This window comes from Rattus norvegicus, chromosome 18, assembly GCF_021556685.1.
Source record: "Rattus norvegicus strain SHRSP/BbbUtx chromosome 18, alternate assembly SHRSP_T2T, whole genome shotgun sequence".
Taxonomy (NCBI): domain Eukaryota; kingdom Metazoa; phylum Chordata; class Mammalia; order Rodentia; family Muridae; genus Rattus; species Rattus norvegicus.
Genome location: NC_141551.1, coordinates 45,272,452 through 45,290,000, shown reverse-complemented (window position 1 = coordinate 45,290,000; position 17,549 = coordinate 45,272,452). Strand labels below are relative to the sequence as shown.

Genomic DNA, 17,549 nt, shown 5'->3' with positions numbered 1-17,549 from the left:
TTAATTTTTCAGTTTATACCACCTAGTTCTCTGCTTTGGAAAAAAAAATGCTTAGAGGAGTTAATGATTTGCCAAAAGGGACGGCCTTCCTTGCCTCCGTTTTTCATATTCATTTTTATCGCCTTTTGTTGATCTTGGAATGAAGGAAACAGATGCTGGTGCCCGAGACGAGGTCCCGTGCAGTATTTATAACCTGTCAGCTGTAGAGAGAGCTCTTTATATAGGCAGTGGCAAGTGTCTCTGTACCTCTATTTTCCTGAAACATACAAATACACAAATGCCAGGACCACACCCACATTCCAACGCAAGGCACTTTCTACTGCAAATAAACAATGAATCCCACCACACACTGTCCTTATATATCTGTGTGGCACACCATCCCACCAGCATGTATAAGCTATTTAAACCAGTGTTTAGAGAATTTAGCTCATATCAAAAGGGAGTTTAATCCCTGAGAACATGTGTTTAGCATATACAAAGCAAAGAATTTCCTTCTATTATATCTGCATTGGGGGTGGGTTATAGCTTCATAGCAGAATGCTAGCCTAGCAGATGATCCTAGATCCTTAGAAACACACACACACACACACACACACACACACACACACACACACCCCACTACCATTAAATTTACACTACTAGAAAATGGAGTAGTATTAGACACAAGGGGAAAAAGAAAACATCTGAGTATTTGGATTAAAAATCTATTTTCCAAATTCAGAGCCTTAACAATCTCTCCTTTCCAAGATTTTAATGGTCAAATAACGCTGACAGGTCAGGCGACCTGTTCACCCTTTTCCTGGTGATAAAGGGCACACTGTATTTTTATGACCATATTAATATTATGTTAATATATTTGCATATGGTAAGATGTGTATATATTTTAAATTTATCTATTTATCTTTCTATATCTATATATCTCTATATCTACCATCTATTCATTATCTATCCATCTATCTAGCTATCTAGCTATCTACCTACCTACCATCTATCTATTATCATTAGGAGTGGCTGAGAAGAAGCTTGGCACTCTGCAGCTAGGGTTAGCTCATTAGCATAGGTCTTAGTAACAGCTATTTCTATGCCTAGGAAAGTCCAGAGCTTTGGAAAGATTTCCTTTCCAGGAACAATTCAGGCCATTTAACCAGTGGCTTGCCTGTATTACTCACGACTGGGCAGAACTTCAAGGCATATATATATATATATATATATATATATATATATATATATATATATATATATAGTTAGAGGGCTGAGGCCTTTTTGTCAAAGTCCCATAAAGTCCATTTCCTTTCCTCTTCTGGGTCTAAACTTAGACAAGCTGAGTTCTACCTGTGGCAGGGATCAAAGCATTTTTCACCGGAGACAATGCACTGTTTCTCTCAGTTACACCATCTCCATCAACAGACACCACTCTCTAGTCCTAAAGCACTTTTTACCTGAAATTTCACTTAGCTAATAGGAAGTGTCTCGAGGGGACTGGCGTTCTCATAGTTGGAACACATGAAAAAGTCTATGGAAGAGTAATTCCACTGAATTCTATCAGAGGTTTTCTTTGGAGGTGGGGTGGGGGTGGGGATAAGTAGAAAGGAAAGAGGGAGGGAGGGAGGGAGGGAAAAAGGAAAGATTGTAGCTATTCTAGACATGGAGTTAGGCTCAGATTCTTCTTTTTTGCAATGGTATCATGGGATATGTTTACATCAGGTAATTAGGTCAAATTATGTCAAATTTGAAAGATGAAAGAAATCTTCTTAATAAGAAGTTAATAAGAAGTTAGGTAGCCATAGTCTTCAGTCAGCTTAGACAGAGCCAGTCTGCTTAATGCCCTCTCATGGTCTGTCTGCTCTAAGCTGGGTCCTGAACACTGTGGTTTAAACACACATGGGCAGACTGAGGGCCCCTGTGCAGACTCAGAGGGAGCCAGGAACAGTGTCCTACCAGGCCTTCCTAAGCTCGTGCCTATGAATTGTGTTAGGACTGTTCAGTCTAATTCTGCCTCCTGAGAGAGATCTAAGTACCAAGCATCACACACGCTAGTGCTTACAAACCAGGTGATTTGCCCAGCGCCATCATAAACACCCAGGACCTCAAGAAAAGCACACTTTTTATGTTTTTGCAAAGTGTTTGATATTGTGGACCATCTAGAAGTGGGTCTAATCATACTTTACTGGGGACCAGGCATTTTCTGTTTGCCTGCAATGTATTAATTCATCATGAGAAAAGGTACAAAGGGTTAGAGATGGGTCAGCAATTGAAAGCCCTTGATATTCTTGCAGAGAATCCAGGTTCAGTTCAAAGCCATCCCTACCTCAAGTTACACACACACACACACACACACACACACACACACACACACACACACCCCACAGGCAAGGCATCCATATAAAATTCCTATCTGCTACTCTCAGGTCTAGGAGTCTTAGTTTCTAAAAAACGGATCAATATTTTCCACCAAGAAACTGTTTTTACTTCATGAAAATTTGTACATAGGATTCGAAATTTTTAAAACCGAGCTTTAATCTAAAACAAAGCAGACACTGCTCTTCTCCTGCCTCAGCATGAGAAGAGGTACACACAGGAGGGCACTCAGCAGCACACTTTTTAGAGTCAGTCATGTCCGGCGTCACTGCAGTGCTGTGTATGACAGCTTGACACAAGCTAGAGTCATCAAAGGGCGGGAGCCTCAACTGAGAGAATGGGTGCAGGGGGTCAGGCTGTCAGCCGACAAGGCCGTGGGGCATCTTCTTAGTCACTGATAGATGGAGGAGATTCAGTGTGTTGTGGGTAGGAAATCCTCTGGGCTGGCCACCCTGGTTTCCTCAAGAGGCCAAAAGCAGGCCGGTAGGCAGCACCCTCCATGGCCTCTCTGCATCTGCTCCTGCCTCCAGGTTCCTGGCCCATTTGATTTCCCATCCTGACATCCTTTAGTGATGTAGACCAGAAATAAAATAAACCCTTTCCTCCCCAACTCACTTCGGTCACAGTGTTTGATCAGAGCAACAGTAACCCAGGCTGAGACAAATACCCTAACCTTATGTTTTATGTTTACGAAGCACTTCTAAACCTAGCAAACGAAGTCTAGCCGTGTCCCTGAAGATGGTTTGAAGAACTGGTACTGATGTCACCCTAAGCCAACTAACAATATTTGCATGCATTTTGTATCTAAATCCTCTTTCCCCAGCATGGCTTTGTATTTGACAGACAAATGGTAACTCAAGTGCCAGTACATGATGACTGGAGAATGCAAAAAGAAACGGCTTCCTTTTGTGCGGACAATCCTGTCTCATCTTTGTTGCATCTAATTTATATATATATATATTTTACAAACTATAGTCAAAACAGCTTTCTTGTCATTTTCATATTCTTTAAAATATCTCCTATGTAAATTCTGAATGACATAGGAAGATAATTAATAGTCGCAGTTTGTATTTTATAGCCAATACTTCTTAAATTCTAACACAGGGGAGGATGCTGCTTAAAACAGGTGCCAGAGTTTTTGTTGTTTTTAGTTAAAGGAGGAAAAAAATTACAGAACTTAAAGAGAAGGCAAGGAAGGGGAGAATTGAAATTTCTTTTAGGGTCTTAGCTGAAGGCAACAAGATCACTAAAAATATTTTGGTATTTGTCAAAACAGCATGGTTCTTCCTGAGTGAAGGAGGGATGTGATTTTAAGAAGTCTAAAAGACTAACTGGAGTGGGAAATGCTGCTACGTGGTGAGGGCTGGACGTTCGAAAGGACAAGTCCACGGTTTGTGAAGCTGTGCAGGCCACGTTCATCTCTTATACTGCTGTGTAGGCAAGTCAGGTAGGAGCCTCAGGAGGGTGACAACTGAAAAGGAGGTAAAAGTCAAAGACAAAAAAAGTAGACGATACAGACCCAGAAGATTCTCGAGACTATTACAGTATCTTCACAGTCCATTTAAGAAAATCAGTAAGGCACCCAAAGCATGAGAGCATCTGTGTAATACTGAAAATTAGGCAAAACGAGGACCTGGAAATATGTAAAGTAGCAAAGGGGTTGGCTTTGAACTTCAACATGTAGCAAATGAGTGACAAAGACCTATTATGTCCAAACTCCCCCACTTTATTTAAAGCTTGGAAAATGGTTAGTCATATCTATACTAAACACTTCCTGTCCACGGGCAGGCTGATGGCAACCAACTGCCAAGTTCAGTAGCTGCCTACATTCTGTCAATTGACTCATTCATGTGCTATAAAAGAAAAGCACCATAGATTGAAAAAAAATCTGGCTGACGAACACTATGAAAAATATAAAATGAAAACCTAGTCTATTGAGAGGGAGAGGGAGGGAGGGAGGAAGGGAGGGAGGGAGGGAGGGAGAGAGAGAGAGAGAGAGAGAGAGAGAGAGAATAGAAAAATAAAAAAAAAAGCAGAAGGAAAGTCATAGACAATTCTGCTCATAAGAGAAGTAAGAGAATAAGTGCTGGTTCCACAATACTCGAACCTCTACTAAATATAACAGTTCTCTCTTTCAATCTGTCCTAGTTAATGCTTACTGTGAACATGTCCCATCCTAGAATCACATGGAAAGTTTCTAAATCAAACAAGCATCTTTATCAGATTGGTTTGTAACATGTCAGAGGGACTGTCCTGCTTGTCTTAATTGATGTGGGCAGTGCCATCCCTAGGCAGATGGTCCTGGGCTGCATCAAAAGGCTAGCTGAGCTTTAGCTTAGTGATCTCAGAGAGCGAGCAAGCAGGCAGGCAGGCAGGCAAGCAGGCAGGCGAGCAAGCAGGCAAGCGAGCAGGCAGGCAGCCAGGCAGGCAGGCAAGCAGGTAGGCAGGCAGGCAGGCAGGCAGGCAGCAGGCAGCAGGCAGCAGGCAGGCAGGCAGGCAGGCAGCATCCTCCATGGTTTATGCTTCAGGCTCCTACTTAAGTTCCTGCCCTGACTTCCCCAGATGAACCGTGACCTGGAAGCGTGAGCCACTTAGATCCTTCCTCCCTAATGTTAGTTTTGGTCAGAGTATTTTATCACAGCAACAGAAAGAAATTCGAAACCTTCCTCTACCATTAATAAACCCAAAAGTCACTCCACATCTCTGTGGACAAAAATGCCAAAGGCTGTAGCAGGCTCAATGAACAAAACAGAAGCAACAAGGGCAGCTTATCAATCAGTCAGCAATCTTTTTGATTTGGTCAAAGCATGTTTTCAACAAGAGTCATCTAGGAAATGTAAAGAAACAAGAGCTAAGAGCTAAAACGTATCAGGAAAGTGCATGATACTAACAGCTTCTACTGGTTGTAATGCTACCCCCTAAGTATTCGTCTTAGGGAAAGAGAACAGAAAACAGTGAGGAACTGCAAGAATGAACCTTTCCCCTGGCAACCTCAGCGCTGTGTCGGGCGTCAGCTCAGCTGCCCCTCCCAGGAGCAATTAGAATATACCTGATTAACCCTTAGACGTGTTGAAACAAGCCAGCTGCAGCACCCTTCCCCCACAGCCAGACAGGCAGATGGAATGATCCCACCGCACACAGGAATACAAGGCTGGAAGAGAAATGTGAAGAACCGCTCCTATGTGTACTTCCAGAGTTATGGCTTGATCAAGAAGTCAGGACTACGGCTGAGTGACCAAATAACTTAAGCCAGTTCTATCCATAAAAATCACCAGCCCCAAATTCCTCAGAGTTCCTGTCGGACTTGTTAATGAGGGCAGCCACCAGAATCAGGTGTGTGGCTTCAGTGGCAAGGGGCTCTGGTTTGAAATCTATCCAACAGCCACTTACTCCTTGACCTGCCAACAGATGGCTCAGAACAGTGGGTGGATCTGAAATGGTTCCCACAGGCAGGCCATACTACTGGGCTAATTGATCATCTGCCCTTTGCTAGTTTTCAGGGGAAATATTTTTATAGCCCCGTAAAAAAAAGTGATTAGACATCCCAGGCAGCTCATCCCAGCCCTGGCTTTTGAGGGGCCCCAAGTTGGCAGCAGGATTCCCACTGCCTTCTTTGTGGGCCCCCTGCTCAGATCCAGCCCGAGAAATGTACTTTCCTATGCTCTTTAAATAGCACCAATCCTTTGGCTCCAACTTGGCACAGTACATTGGCCAACGGCACCCACTCAGCTTCCTGCTAAATCAACCAAAATAAGCAAATTGCCCGAACTCACCCAGGTCACCGTGATTTCTAGCCTGGTAAATACCGTTGCTCACTTTGGGAGTTTTCACATACTTTTTGTCCTCACTCCTCGCTTCCTCTCCCTCCACAAGCCTATGCTCACAGCTCCCACCCATTCCTTTCCTCCCCTCCCACCACTCACCAGCCCCCCACCCACTCCCGATTTCTCCCTCATTGTTCCCTTACTCTGGAATCTGCCCAAAGGTCCCCTCCCTTGACCTCCTGTTCAATCCTGGGTTCCAGTCCTTCCTCCCCCTGCCCTTCCTAGGTGATATCTGTCCCAGAATTCCACCTCTGTTGACAACTCCTGGGGTGGCTCCTTCTTTAATTATCACCTTCCTCTCAAGAATCTTGAGTCCAGTGTTTGGACCTGTGATCTGAGGAGGGGTGTATTTTCATACTAGCTATTTCAAAACTGACTTACTCAATTTTCATTTTAACCCTGGAAAGAAAAAGAAATGCTTTCATACGTGCCTCACAATGGGGGGGGAGGGCAGTTGATGCAGTACCATTTCACTCTGACAGAATAATTTGGCATAAGGAAGAGGCTGTTCCTTTTGCTTTTCATAAAGGGTGAATGTGGTCAGCAGGCCCGTCCTGGGGTGTCAGTGTGAACCTCCTTATTACTTAGCTCTTGAGTGAAGCTGTACACAAACACTATCTCCTGGTTTCTTACCAGGAACAAGCTGTGTAACACACTTCTGCTGGCACATGGTGACGGTTTTCTACCTTAATTACAAGACGAGACTGAAGTTTTTCAGAATGCTTCAGGTATTCTTAAATCCTACTTAATATGTTTAAAGTCACAGTTAAGGAGATCTGGATTAGATGCGAAGACTAGACCACCCTGGCAAAGTCCATCAGTGGCTTCCCATGAAGTATAGCTTATACCAGGAGTAAATAAATGGGAAGAGAGGAAGTTAGACACAAGGGAGGAGAGGACATTTCTCTTATTCTCAAGAGCACAAAGACCTGTATGACACTGTGACAGAATAAGAAATACTTATTCAGTCTTCATTTCTGGTTGCTGGCCAGAGTTTCCAAAACCCTGGGGATTTCCTAAGTGATAGGAACATCTTTCATTTTATGTTCTTGGTTCACTATTTCTGTCACAAAGGTCCTAAGTGAGAGAAACATTTTGTTTCTCACAATAAACTCTTACCTGTTTATGCTAATGAGGCAATTCAGACAACATGGATAGTTTGTCTGTCACAGAACCAACCAAGTGACAAGAGGAGTGGCGAGGAACTGGAGACTCAGTTCAGTCACTAATGTCTAAGGATCTGACCCTCATGAAAGTGCCGGGAGCTGGTGCCCCTGGAGTCACAGGTGCTTGGGCTCCCACACGTGTCCTTGGTATGTCTTCCATTTCGTTCCAGCTGTGTTGGTTTCTTTATTATAAGTCAGACACGTCCCTGAGTTTTTGATCTGCTGTAGCCTGTGGGAGAATATTTTCCATCTTTTGTTTGTTTGTTTGTTTACCTTTCCCTGGCTATCTTTTCCTGTTACTTTTATGCACTGAAGCTCATCTGATGTGATGCGCCTCAGGTCTGTAGACCTAGACTCTTCTCAACACTGACGGGAGGTGCCGGGATGCACAGAACGAAAGGGGCCTGCTGCTTATTAAGACTTAGAAATCACACACAAGGGGAGATGGTGGCCAGCTTAGAAGACTGGGTATTTATAACAGGACAGTCTTCATTCACCCACTAAATACCAACTGAATGCCTAAGACACACTCCAATCCTGTCATGGCCTCCTCAAGCTTTGGCCTCCAGATTTACTTAAACCCAACTTCATGCAAGGCCTCAAACCAAGGCAAAGCTGCCTCTAACATCGGCTCAGCCTTGGCTGGCCATTTCTTCCATGGACTATCCTCCTGGCTTCCAAAAAGCCCATTCTTTCTGGGATTCCCCCCCCCCCCCATTTGCACGAGACTAGTGAGGTCTCCTTTACTAGTCTATCACTGCCCCTGTAAAACAGTCGTTCTCAGGAACTAAAATCATGGTCTAGACTCTCCTTCCTTTATACTCCTCCTTTTGGAGATCAGAGAGCAAGTGATCTCCCCATCTGACTTTGTTCCTTGATATTTATTAAACTAAACCTTGTCCATTACTGTGGAGCTAGGGGAAGCTCTATAAGTGACATATGTAGGTCTATGTATGGCGCTAAGTACAGTTACTATCTTAAAAATCGCTACCATGCAGTAGGGTACTAAGTCTGATAACTAGGCTGTGTAGTGTTACTGATTCCAAGAGCAGGACTTGTTATCAATTTGCTCCCCACTCAGTCATTACTCACAAGGATGCTACACCCCGGCAGTTAACTCTTCAATGCTGGGAAACCATCAGAACAAGATCTGACACTTACTCTCTCATAGTCAGCGCCAGGGGCTGTGGGCGACAGTAGGTTGCTGTCCCCCAACCAGTTCATAAAAACAAACGATTTGACTCCCAGAATGCACCAGGCTTGCAGGCTCCGGGGAAGGTAAGGCTGTGGGAGGGGCATCTGTTCCAGCAGTGGCATGCTCCGTGCCCGGTGCTGACTTGACTCCTTCTCCACCCACACACATACAACACATTCTCCTGAAGAGTTCCCCACCCAGCCAGCACTCCCAATAACTACTTAGTCTTAAATGATATCCTTAAAGGAATGAAAACACATGAGCCCACTGAGTAAGCCTCTCCTTTGGCCTGCTGCTTGCAAAACCAGGGGATCCCATAGGCTTTATTTGTAGAGCAAAACAGTATTCCGTGGTGCCTCATCTTTTATTCTCACTGGAGAAGGTTGAACAGGGACACTTCCTTCGTTCAAACATTCCATATACATTTTTAAGCTACCCCAAAAGGTCGTGAATGACACCTATACAAAAAGATTTGAACCCTCCTGTTTCAAGGAGATCTCAGGGCCTGAAGCCAGAGCCTGTGTTTGCATACAGCCTCACTTGTACATATGCCAAGAAGTGGGTCGATGAAGCCTCGTGGGCAGTGTTAGCCTTGGTGCCTCATCTCCAAAATGAAATATTCAGATAAAAAGATCCGGGATGCAATGCCACTTCTTATCCCTGAACATGGCGATTCTACATGCAGCTTGCAGTAAGGATTGCTTTCATTACACAGCATTTGCTAGACAGACCTTTCTTAAACATCATAGACTTCATTTCATCCTAATTGATTTTCAGTATTATTTTAGGAACAACTCTCTACATGTGCATGCACCATGCTTGTTTCCATAAATCCCCAAAGGAAATGTCTACAAACAAAAGGTTTGGCAAATCTTTGACTTCTGTATCATGTTCAGATGAAATCACTGGATCCCAAGATTTTTCTGGCTGCTGTGTTCTCTTCCACCCACCCACCCTTTGGCTACTTCCTGGATCACTAATGGCCAGGAGCAGGGGATGTAATCATCCAGGCTCTCCTGACAGCTCAGTGGCATCGTAATCCAAGAGCAACAAAGGCACGGTGTACAGTCAGGCTGGTAATATTTTCAGAGGTGCATATGGGGACCTCAGTTCAGCTTTTAGAGGTGGGGTACCAGGTACTGCAAGGCCAGCGAGTGGCTCACTGTAGAAGAAAGAGTGGGCCATATCTCAAAGTGAGTTTTCTACTCTTAGTCCTTGTCAGCACACTGCACTCTCGGGCTAATGACTACACAAATGGAAACAGATGGTCGTGTCTGGCCTTTGAGAGAGCATGCCTTTGCATTGCGTGTGATGTCAAGCTCAGGAAAACCAACAACCAGGCATTGCAGCACAACCAACCTTCATCACTACCTAGCTTCGTCTTGGCATTCCCTCTGCCAAGCAAGAGCCATGAAGAGAAGACACAAGAGAGGTACCGGGCAAGGCAATAAACGAGAACTTGGAAGTTCCACATCATATGTGGCTGAGATGGTGAGAATAAATAACACAGTGTCCCAAGGATCTCCATTACTACCGAAGAGGATTCTAGCAAGTCACCACCATGAAATAACCAAGACCCCTCCCCCAATAATAATTATTTGGCCAGCAAAACTATGAAACTCCTAAAGGAACACCTTCCAGATAATGAAACAGAATGGGGCTTTTTAGGGGAGAAGACCAAAAAGACAGAAAACTAAAGCAAATGCAAACAAATGAGAGTACATGAAATAGTAAAGGCATCAGTGGTGCAAAGGGAACCATAAAGGTTTAACCTGCAAAACAGAAAATATTTGCAAACCGTTTATCTGACAAGAGACAGATATCTATGATGTCTGGGGTTTGAGCAACTCAATGGTTAAATGTTCAAATGGTTGGGTTTAGTTGCCCAACTAAAACCTGGAAGAACTGTCTGTGCATTTCTCAAATGAATACAAACGTCCACTCAATACAAATGCCCAAAGCCTTTGTTCAACCCTTGTCATCAGGGAAACATAACTGGAAACTGTAGTGACATGCTATCACCTCAGTGACAATCACTATCAGCAAAAGGAGAAACAAAATCAAACACACTGGCATGTATTTTGAGGGAAAATAGGGAATTCGTACATACTATTGGTAGAAGTATAAATGAATATAATGTTACAGGAAACAGTACAGAAGTTCCTCCAAAGCAAACAAACAACAACAGAAACAGAATTACCACACCATCCAACAATCCCACTTACTGAGTGTATATCCAAAGGAAGTAAAATCAGACCTGCACCCCCCATATTTAACACAGCACTTTATAATAACGAAGATCTGGAATCCACATGGGTGTTCACTAACAAATAAAGAAATGATATGAGTTTAAAATGCAATACCTTTCAGCCATAAAAATAAGTGGATTCCCATCCTCTGTGAGAATGTGACTTGACCTTATTCTGTTCGGTGAAATAAGCCAGGCAGAGAAAGTCAAACAGCACATGGTCAGGTACAAAATGCATTACACAGAAGGAGAACGTTCCAGCGTTCTCCAGCCTGGCGGTGACTACAATCAACTAGAACGTCAGCTAGCTCTAGAAGGCACCTCCTGCACTTGGGCTCCTCTCGGTTTGTAGGAGCCACATATCTGCTGCCAGCTGTGCTGGCTTCTAGGTCTCCTGCCCTTGGGCTGGACAGAGGCACTTGAGAGTGCCCAGCAGCTGCCTCCAGGAACGAGGCAGCAGAGAGAGCCACACAAGCATGAAATGAGACGGGTGCTCAGCACCGACTCTAGCAGAGAGGATAACTCAGTATCTTCTAGCTCCAATACTGCTTCTTCTGTCTTCAGGGAAATTCACGATGCAGGCAAGCTGCTTAGACCGCAGAGATGAAGGGTGCACGCTTGTTTTGCTTGTACTAGTTACAGCACTCGAGTGAAACACTAAGGAAATCAAATAGGCCTGGCCTCTGGATTCGGAAGGCACTGTTTCTACTTCTGTAGAGGCCAAGGCAATGCCTCTAAGCAACGCTCTCTAGGATTCTGCCATGCCACACATCTTCACTTAAAATTAATTCCTTGATAGGCATCATTAGCTCCTTTGATATGAGGTGACCCCAGTTTGGTTTAGGGAGTTCAGGAAGGGAAAACATATAACCTTGTTGTCAAAAAAGTTCGGAAAGCGCGGGCAAATAAAACTAATTACTGTACACAGGGTTAAAACTGAACACACTGGGAAAGTGTGGGAGTGCAAGGAACAGCCTGGCAAAGTATTCTCTGCCAAATGGGTGTACATGGCGACAGAGCCCACTTGAAGCAGAGCCAGAGAGAGATCACAACCAAACAGGGCTGTTGTGAGGAATGAGGAAGCAGAGTCCTGCTGGTCAAGTGGTGGGATGGATTGTTGTGGTCAAGGTAATGCAAACAACGACTTGCAGAAGCCTCCTTTCCACAGCTGAAGGAATCGGATGCCACCTTCCCACAACCACTACTGGGATCAGAAGCACCTTCTCCCCCAGCAGCAAGGCAGGAACTCGAGCTAGCCAAGACCAATCAGATGGCTAATCTCTGGATGTCGAAGGTTGAGGATGACCAAATACTCTGTAACAGAAATCTGAGCAGTCAGAGGCAGTGATGGCAACCTAGTCAGACCGTTCTTGGGTCTCTGGCTATGCTACCTGACGCATCCTGAAATCGTGGGTTTCCAGCCTGTTAGTAGTGCTATGGATATGGTCTCAGAACTCCCCCATAGACTATATTTAAAGGCTCTCAGTATTCAGTGAGAAGATGGTAGGGTTTTTTGGTAACTGGAAGAGTACCAAGGTGAGACCTTGGCTTGTCTTTGCTCTTTTAGTTTCCTAGCAACCACATTAATGGTCTTCCTTCCGATGAGAAGCTGCCATCAGTACAGACCCAAGGCAAGAGCTCCATCAATCAGGCCCTGAAACCTCTAACATTGTGAGTCAAAATAAACCCTTCATTCAGTAAGGTACATTCCTGTAATCGCAGAACCCAGAAGGGTGGGACAGGAGGATAGTGATTTACTATGTAGTCTAGCATAGGCTACATAGTAAAACCCTATTTCAAAACCAAACAGTTAGTTTTCTTTTAAAAAAGTGTTTTCAAAGAAGTTAATTACCTCGGGGATTTTGTTATAGTGACAGAAAACTGTCTAACACAGAGAATATATAAATTATTCAAAATTTCCAACAATTATTTTGTTTACAACAACAGAAACTACACTCCACTTTTTGCCACTGCTAGTGACTGGGGTGATTACTATAATAATATAAAGAAGATATATTCCAGAATTAACAAGGAAGATAAAGTAGGAAACCTTTCTTGGTGACCAGTTGGAGGCAGAAGACAAAGGAAGGAATGGACAGAGTTGGCAAAGAACATCCAGGTCTATAGTTCGAAATCCAAAAAAGAGGATGTAACATACAGTGAAAGCACAGAAGGAGATCAGCTCTATGCTGGCGGAAGAGGTGTGGTCATGGGAGACTTATTGAATGGAAGGTCTCTGTTCAATGTTCAAAGCAGAGTGTCTACTGGAAAGCTCTGTACACAGGTGGTTCTTAGAGGAGTCCAGGGTGGAGGTATAGTAGAGTCCATGAAAGAGCTAGAAAAATAAAAAGGAAACCAAGGGATGGGTGATGTTCAAGGAACCCAGGAAGATGTTGGTCCCTAGTATCAAATACAGCTGTGTTTTGTTGGTGGTAGTAGCTTTAATTGCATTTATTTATGTGGTGTGTGTGTGTGTGTGTGTGTGTGTGTGTGTGTGTGTGTGTGTGTGTACATGTGCCATAGCAATTGTGTAAATGTTGTGGAGGTCAAAGGACAACTTGTAGGAATTGGTTTTCTCCTTCCATGGGAGTTCCAGGGATTGAATTCAGATCATCCAGCATGATGGCAAGCACCTTTATTGACTGATCCATATAACTGGCCTTTAAATTATTATCATTATTACTATTACTATTACTATACTACTACTACTACTACTACTACTACTACTAGTACTACTACTACTACTACTACTACTACTACTAGCAGTTCTTTTAAAAGGACAAAAAATTTGAGCAGAGGGTTATGATGATTTTGACACATTTGTGGAATGATGAACCAAAAAGATGAATGACAAAAAAACCCTCATGAAAAAAAGCACAAAAATCAACCTGATTTCAGTAAGATAAGGTAGCAGGAAAAGAGCATTTAATGGCCAGGTGTGTTGGTTTGCATCTAATCCCAGCACATAGGAGGCTGAGACAGGAGCACCACTGTGAGTTCAAGGCTTGCCTTGGCTACATAGCCGATATGTCTTGAAAATAAAAACAAAGTATGTTTGAGGGTTCATTTTCAAGGTTGGGTAAGTAACACCTAAAGCTGGACGAAGTGATGAGGAGAAGCCTTATACACAAGGCATCCGCTTATTCTATGGTGTTTAATGGGCACCTCTTCTCTGCGGGTGCTAAGACTCTTGCTCAGGAGCCTGCTCAGGAGGAAGATTAGCCAGTACTGTGTGTGTGTCAGCAAGGGAAGGGACAAGGGTTCTGAGAGAAGGCAACTGGCCATCTTGGTTCAGACTTCGGGGCGTGGGGGGTGCTTGGTTCAGAAAAGGCTTCTCCAAAGAGTTGACCAAGAAAAGAGTTCAGATAAACAAAGGGGTTTTGGTGCAAAAAAAGAGAATAGCATCAAGAACTAGTACCCTAGAATGTGGGAGTACCCTCGCATCTAAGCACGGAGGAGAAGGAGCCATGAAAGACTGTGCGGGACCTCAATATGGAAGGGTGTCATTCTGGAGTAGCAAAGATGCCTCCTCCAAGGCTTGAGGACGATGGTGAGTGCAGCAGAAGGGGAGCCTGTCAGTCTACGAGCAGGAGGTTGTGTAATGGCCTCCACGTTTGTTGTGAAATAGCAGGACTGGTGAGTCAGGAGAGGCCTAGGTTAGGTAAAGGGAAATGGTTATCGTGGGCAACAGTGGAGAGAGCTGCACTCTCTCGCCAGCCAACCCTCAGTTCTCTCCCAAGTCCTCACAAAGCAATAATGGCCTTCGAATTTCCACTCTAAAACTGACTGACTCCAAGGCAAAGGAGTCTTGGGCCCTTCGGTGCTTATGTCGAGATCATCGGCAGTGATCTCAGCCATCGTTCATTTTTACCACGCTCATAATCAAGCAATGTACTCAACAGGAAGCAACTAAATGCCAAATATGTGGATATTAATTGTCTCCTCAGGAAGCCCATATCCACAGGAAACTGTTGACATCCTCTTTTCAAAGGCATCCTCCTCCTTAATGAACTGGGTTCTTTCCATCTACTCTATGTCTAGATATCTTAACTCTGTCTCCTTTTGATCAAGCGAGTCCTGGATCCCCCACCCCACCCCCACTTTAAGCACAGTCACTTACTGACTGAGCAGGCGAAATGAAAGCATTTCTTTAGGAGGTGACTATAGCCGGGAGCTACCGCTGGCACGGAATCAAGTGCATTCTAAGCTATGTGAGCTGAACAATCTCCCCAGTCAGATGCATCCACACTCATGCACATGCACAAATAAACAGGCCTCTAAGGACTTCTACGTCTGACCATGCTTTCTCCAGATTCAATCCTGCCAACGTGCACCAGTCTCTTACTAGGCTTCAGAATGATGAGTTAGGAGTATCTACCATTACAACGAATTATGTGCAAAGCGTCCAAGGGCAATTTTCCTGCAGCTCAGAGAGTTTGAAGGGCTTTTGCTGATCTCTCACTACACAGGATGGACAAGAGTGCCTCCAGAGGAAGGGAGGGAGGGAAGATTGGAGCCAGGATAAATGAGTAAGGAAACCGACTGGAGATAGATAGTGTGAGGCATTAGGTCTCATAAAATAGCTGGCAAATTCTCTTTCCCTCTCCCTCTCCCTCTCCCTCTCCCTCTCCCTCTCCCTCTCCCTCTCCCTCTCCCTCTCCCTCTCCCTCTCCCTCTCCCTCTCCCTCTCTCAAACATGCATCCTAGCAGAAGATTCAATCAATCAGTCTGGTCAATAAAGTAATATAGCTCAATTTTCCTCAGACTTAGTGAAAAAAAAAAGAAGAAGAAAGAAAGAAAAGAAACTTTTTCTATATCGGTTCAAAATTCTAGCAGCTCAGATTAATTGAAAAGAAACGAACGTTTTGGGCTTCCTTTAAAATGCAAAGGGCAAAGCCTGTGGGGCACGTACACCTCTGCAGGCAGGGCAGGTGAGGGCCAGGCTGAAGACCCATCACACCAGCTTCCACACAGCTTGCAAACTCCCTACCAGAGCCAGCCAAGGACGGGATATTGTGAATGTTGCTAGAGGGAGGCATAATACAGTTGACCTGGCAGTTTTTCATCTGACCCCCCCCCCCACCTTTCCTAAAAGACAGGGAATAACAGCCCTGGAAGAAAATGCTAATCTAAGTGCTATGCAATTATAAAAACGTTCAAGAATGGTTTTCTCAGCTGGGCTCCTATTTCTCTTTGACTACTTTTGACTTCGTGTAAATGGTGCAAGACGGAAAAAGAAAGCATCCATCAGCATAAAGTTCTCTTGGTACGGAGGCCGCGACAAGGAAACATACAGTTCCAAGAAGTCCACAGAGAGCTCAAACACAATTCTCCTGATGTCACTTTTCCCACTGCTCAAACACAATCCCCCTGATGTCACTTTTCCCGATGCCTGGCCTGTATTTCAATTGACAGCTTCCCTTACTCCACAAAGCTAGGTACACGACCACACCACCGGAAAGCCTACATAGCAAAAATGCAGAACTTTCCTTGCTCCAACACTGCCTCAGCTTCGACTGACTTGCGACTTAGCAATCTCCCAAGAAGCGACTTGAACAGAAAGGCAGATTTCCCAACCTTGAACACCCCCACCTGACTAATTTCCTCCAGCTACCCCTACCCCCCAGCCCATTTACAAGTGGACTTTTGTATACATAAAGTTGCAGGGAACAAAGCGCACAAACACTCACACACAAATAAACTCCCAGGCTAACACCAGCTATAATAGTGTTTTGGTTGGAGTTCTTCCAGCCCTGTCACCAGCTCTGTTAGGAGTAAATGAAACTCTTGCTTTTGCAAACACAGAAAGGAACAAACTCTCCTGTTTCAAAGGACAAAAAGGGCCCCCTCACATCTTTCAGTCCCCTGGAAAACTAACTGCAGAATGTCTGGCATGAAAAGTAAATAAATAAATAAAAGGGGGGAAAAAACCCTAACATATTCCGCAAATAAAGATCTTTCACTTCTCTCCTCGCTCAGCTTCTCCTTTTAGCCGGAAATATACGTTCCTTCCAATTCCTGACACCCCTTTTCAAAGGGACCCTGCCTCAGACTCTTCCTGGGAATCCAGCTTTGGGTTGTCCCCAGGCAGGCAGGCAGGCAGCCCATTCCAGGCGCGTTTTGTATTCTCAACAGTCAAAGCCCGCTTTCTCCTTTCCAGAGAAATCTGAAAAGCAGCCTTGGTGGGCTGGCTTGGCTAGGTCTGATGCTGGATCCCTTGCCCCTTAACTGCCTGGCTGGTGGGACAGGGCTGCCTACTCTCTAAGTCCAGCAGGCAACGACAAAGTTCCCCACCGCTCTCTCAGAGCTCCCATCAGCTCCGGCTCCCGCCTTCCTCTACATTCCTGCGCTGAACTTGGCGGAGTCCAGCGGCTGGCGTACCTTCCCTGGGCTCCTCCGCCTCGGAGAGCATGCTGTCGGGGTGCACAGCCGCAGGCACCACTGCCACGGACATGGACGTGAGGCTGCGAGGCTCCCAGACCAGTGTGATGTGCGCGGGCGGGACGCGGTGGGAGGAAGCCTCTGAGATCAGAACCTCCCGGGGCGGGCGTCTGGCTGCGGGAGGGATTTTGAGGGGAAAGTTCCGCAGGAGTGACGAATCGCACGGGGCTGGGCTGCAGGAGTCCGCCCCCGAGGGGCCGCTACGGGTGGAGGCGACCGGGCAGGTGGGGCCCAGCGCAGGAAAGGTGCTCTGGAGTGCGCGGCAGTGTGGGGCAGCCGTTCATGGGGGCATACGCGCACTATATCTGGGGGTGACA

At 45.0% G+C, this 17,549-nt stretch overlaps 1 protein-coding gene across 7 annotated transcripts in view; it reads right to left on the bottom strand.

Annotated features, from left to right (window-relative positions):
• The window catches only part of Tnfaip8 (TNF alpha induced protein 8), a 121,593-nt gene that overhangs the window by 23,790 nt on the left and 80,254 nt on the right, over nt 1-17,549 (bottom strand). The window contains exons 1-2 of one of the 7 annotated variants that reach the window (XM_087592826.1): nt 17,173-17,344; nt 12,950-13,126 (exon numbers count right to left, since the gene is read on the bottom strand). The exons of 4 other annotated variants lie outside the window; for them this stretch is intronic. Coding sequence is in view for 1 of the 3 variants with exons in the window: in NM_001107387.2 (NP_001100857.2) it covers nt 17,173-17,245 (73 nt within the window). In the remaining 2 variants the exon portion in view is untranslated. 7 annotated transcript variants of the gene reach the window in all.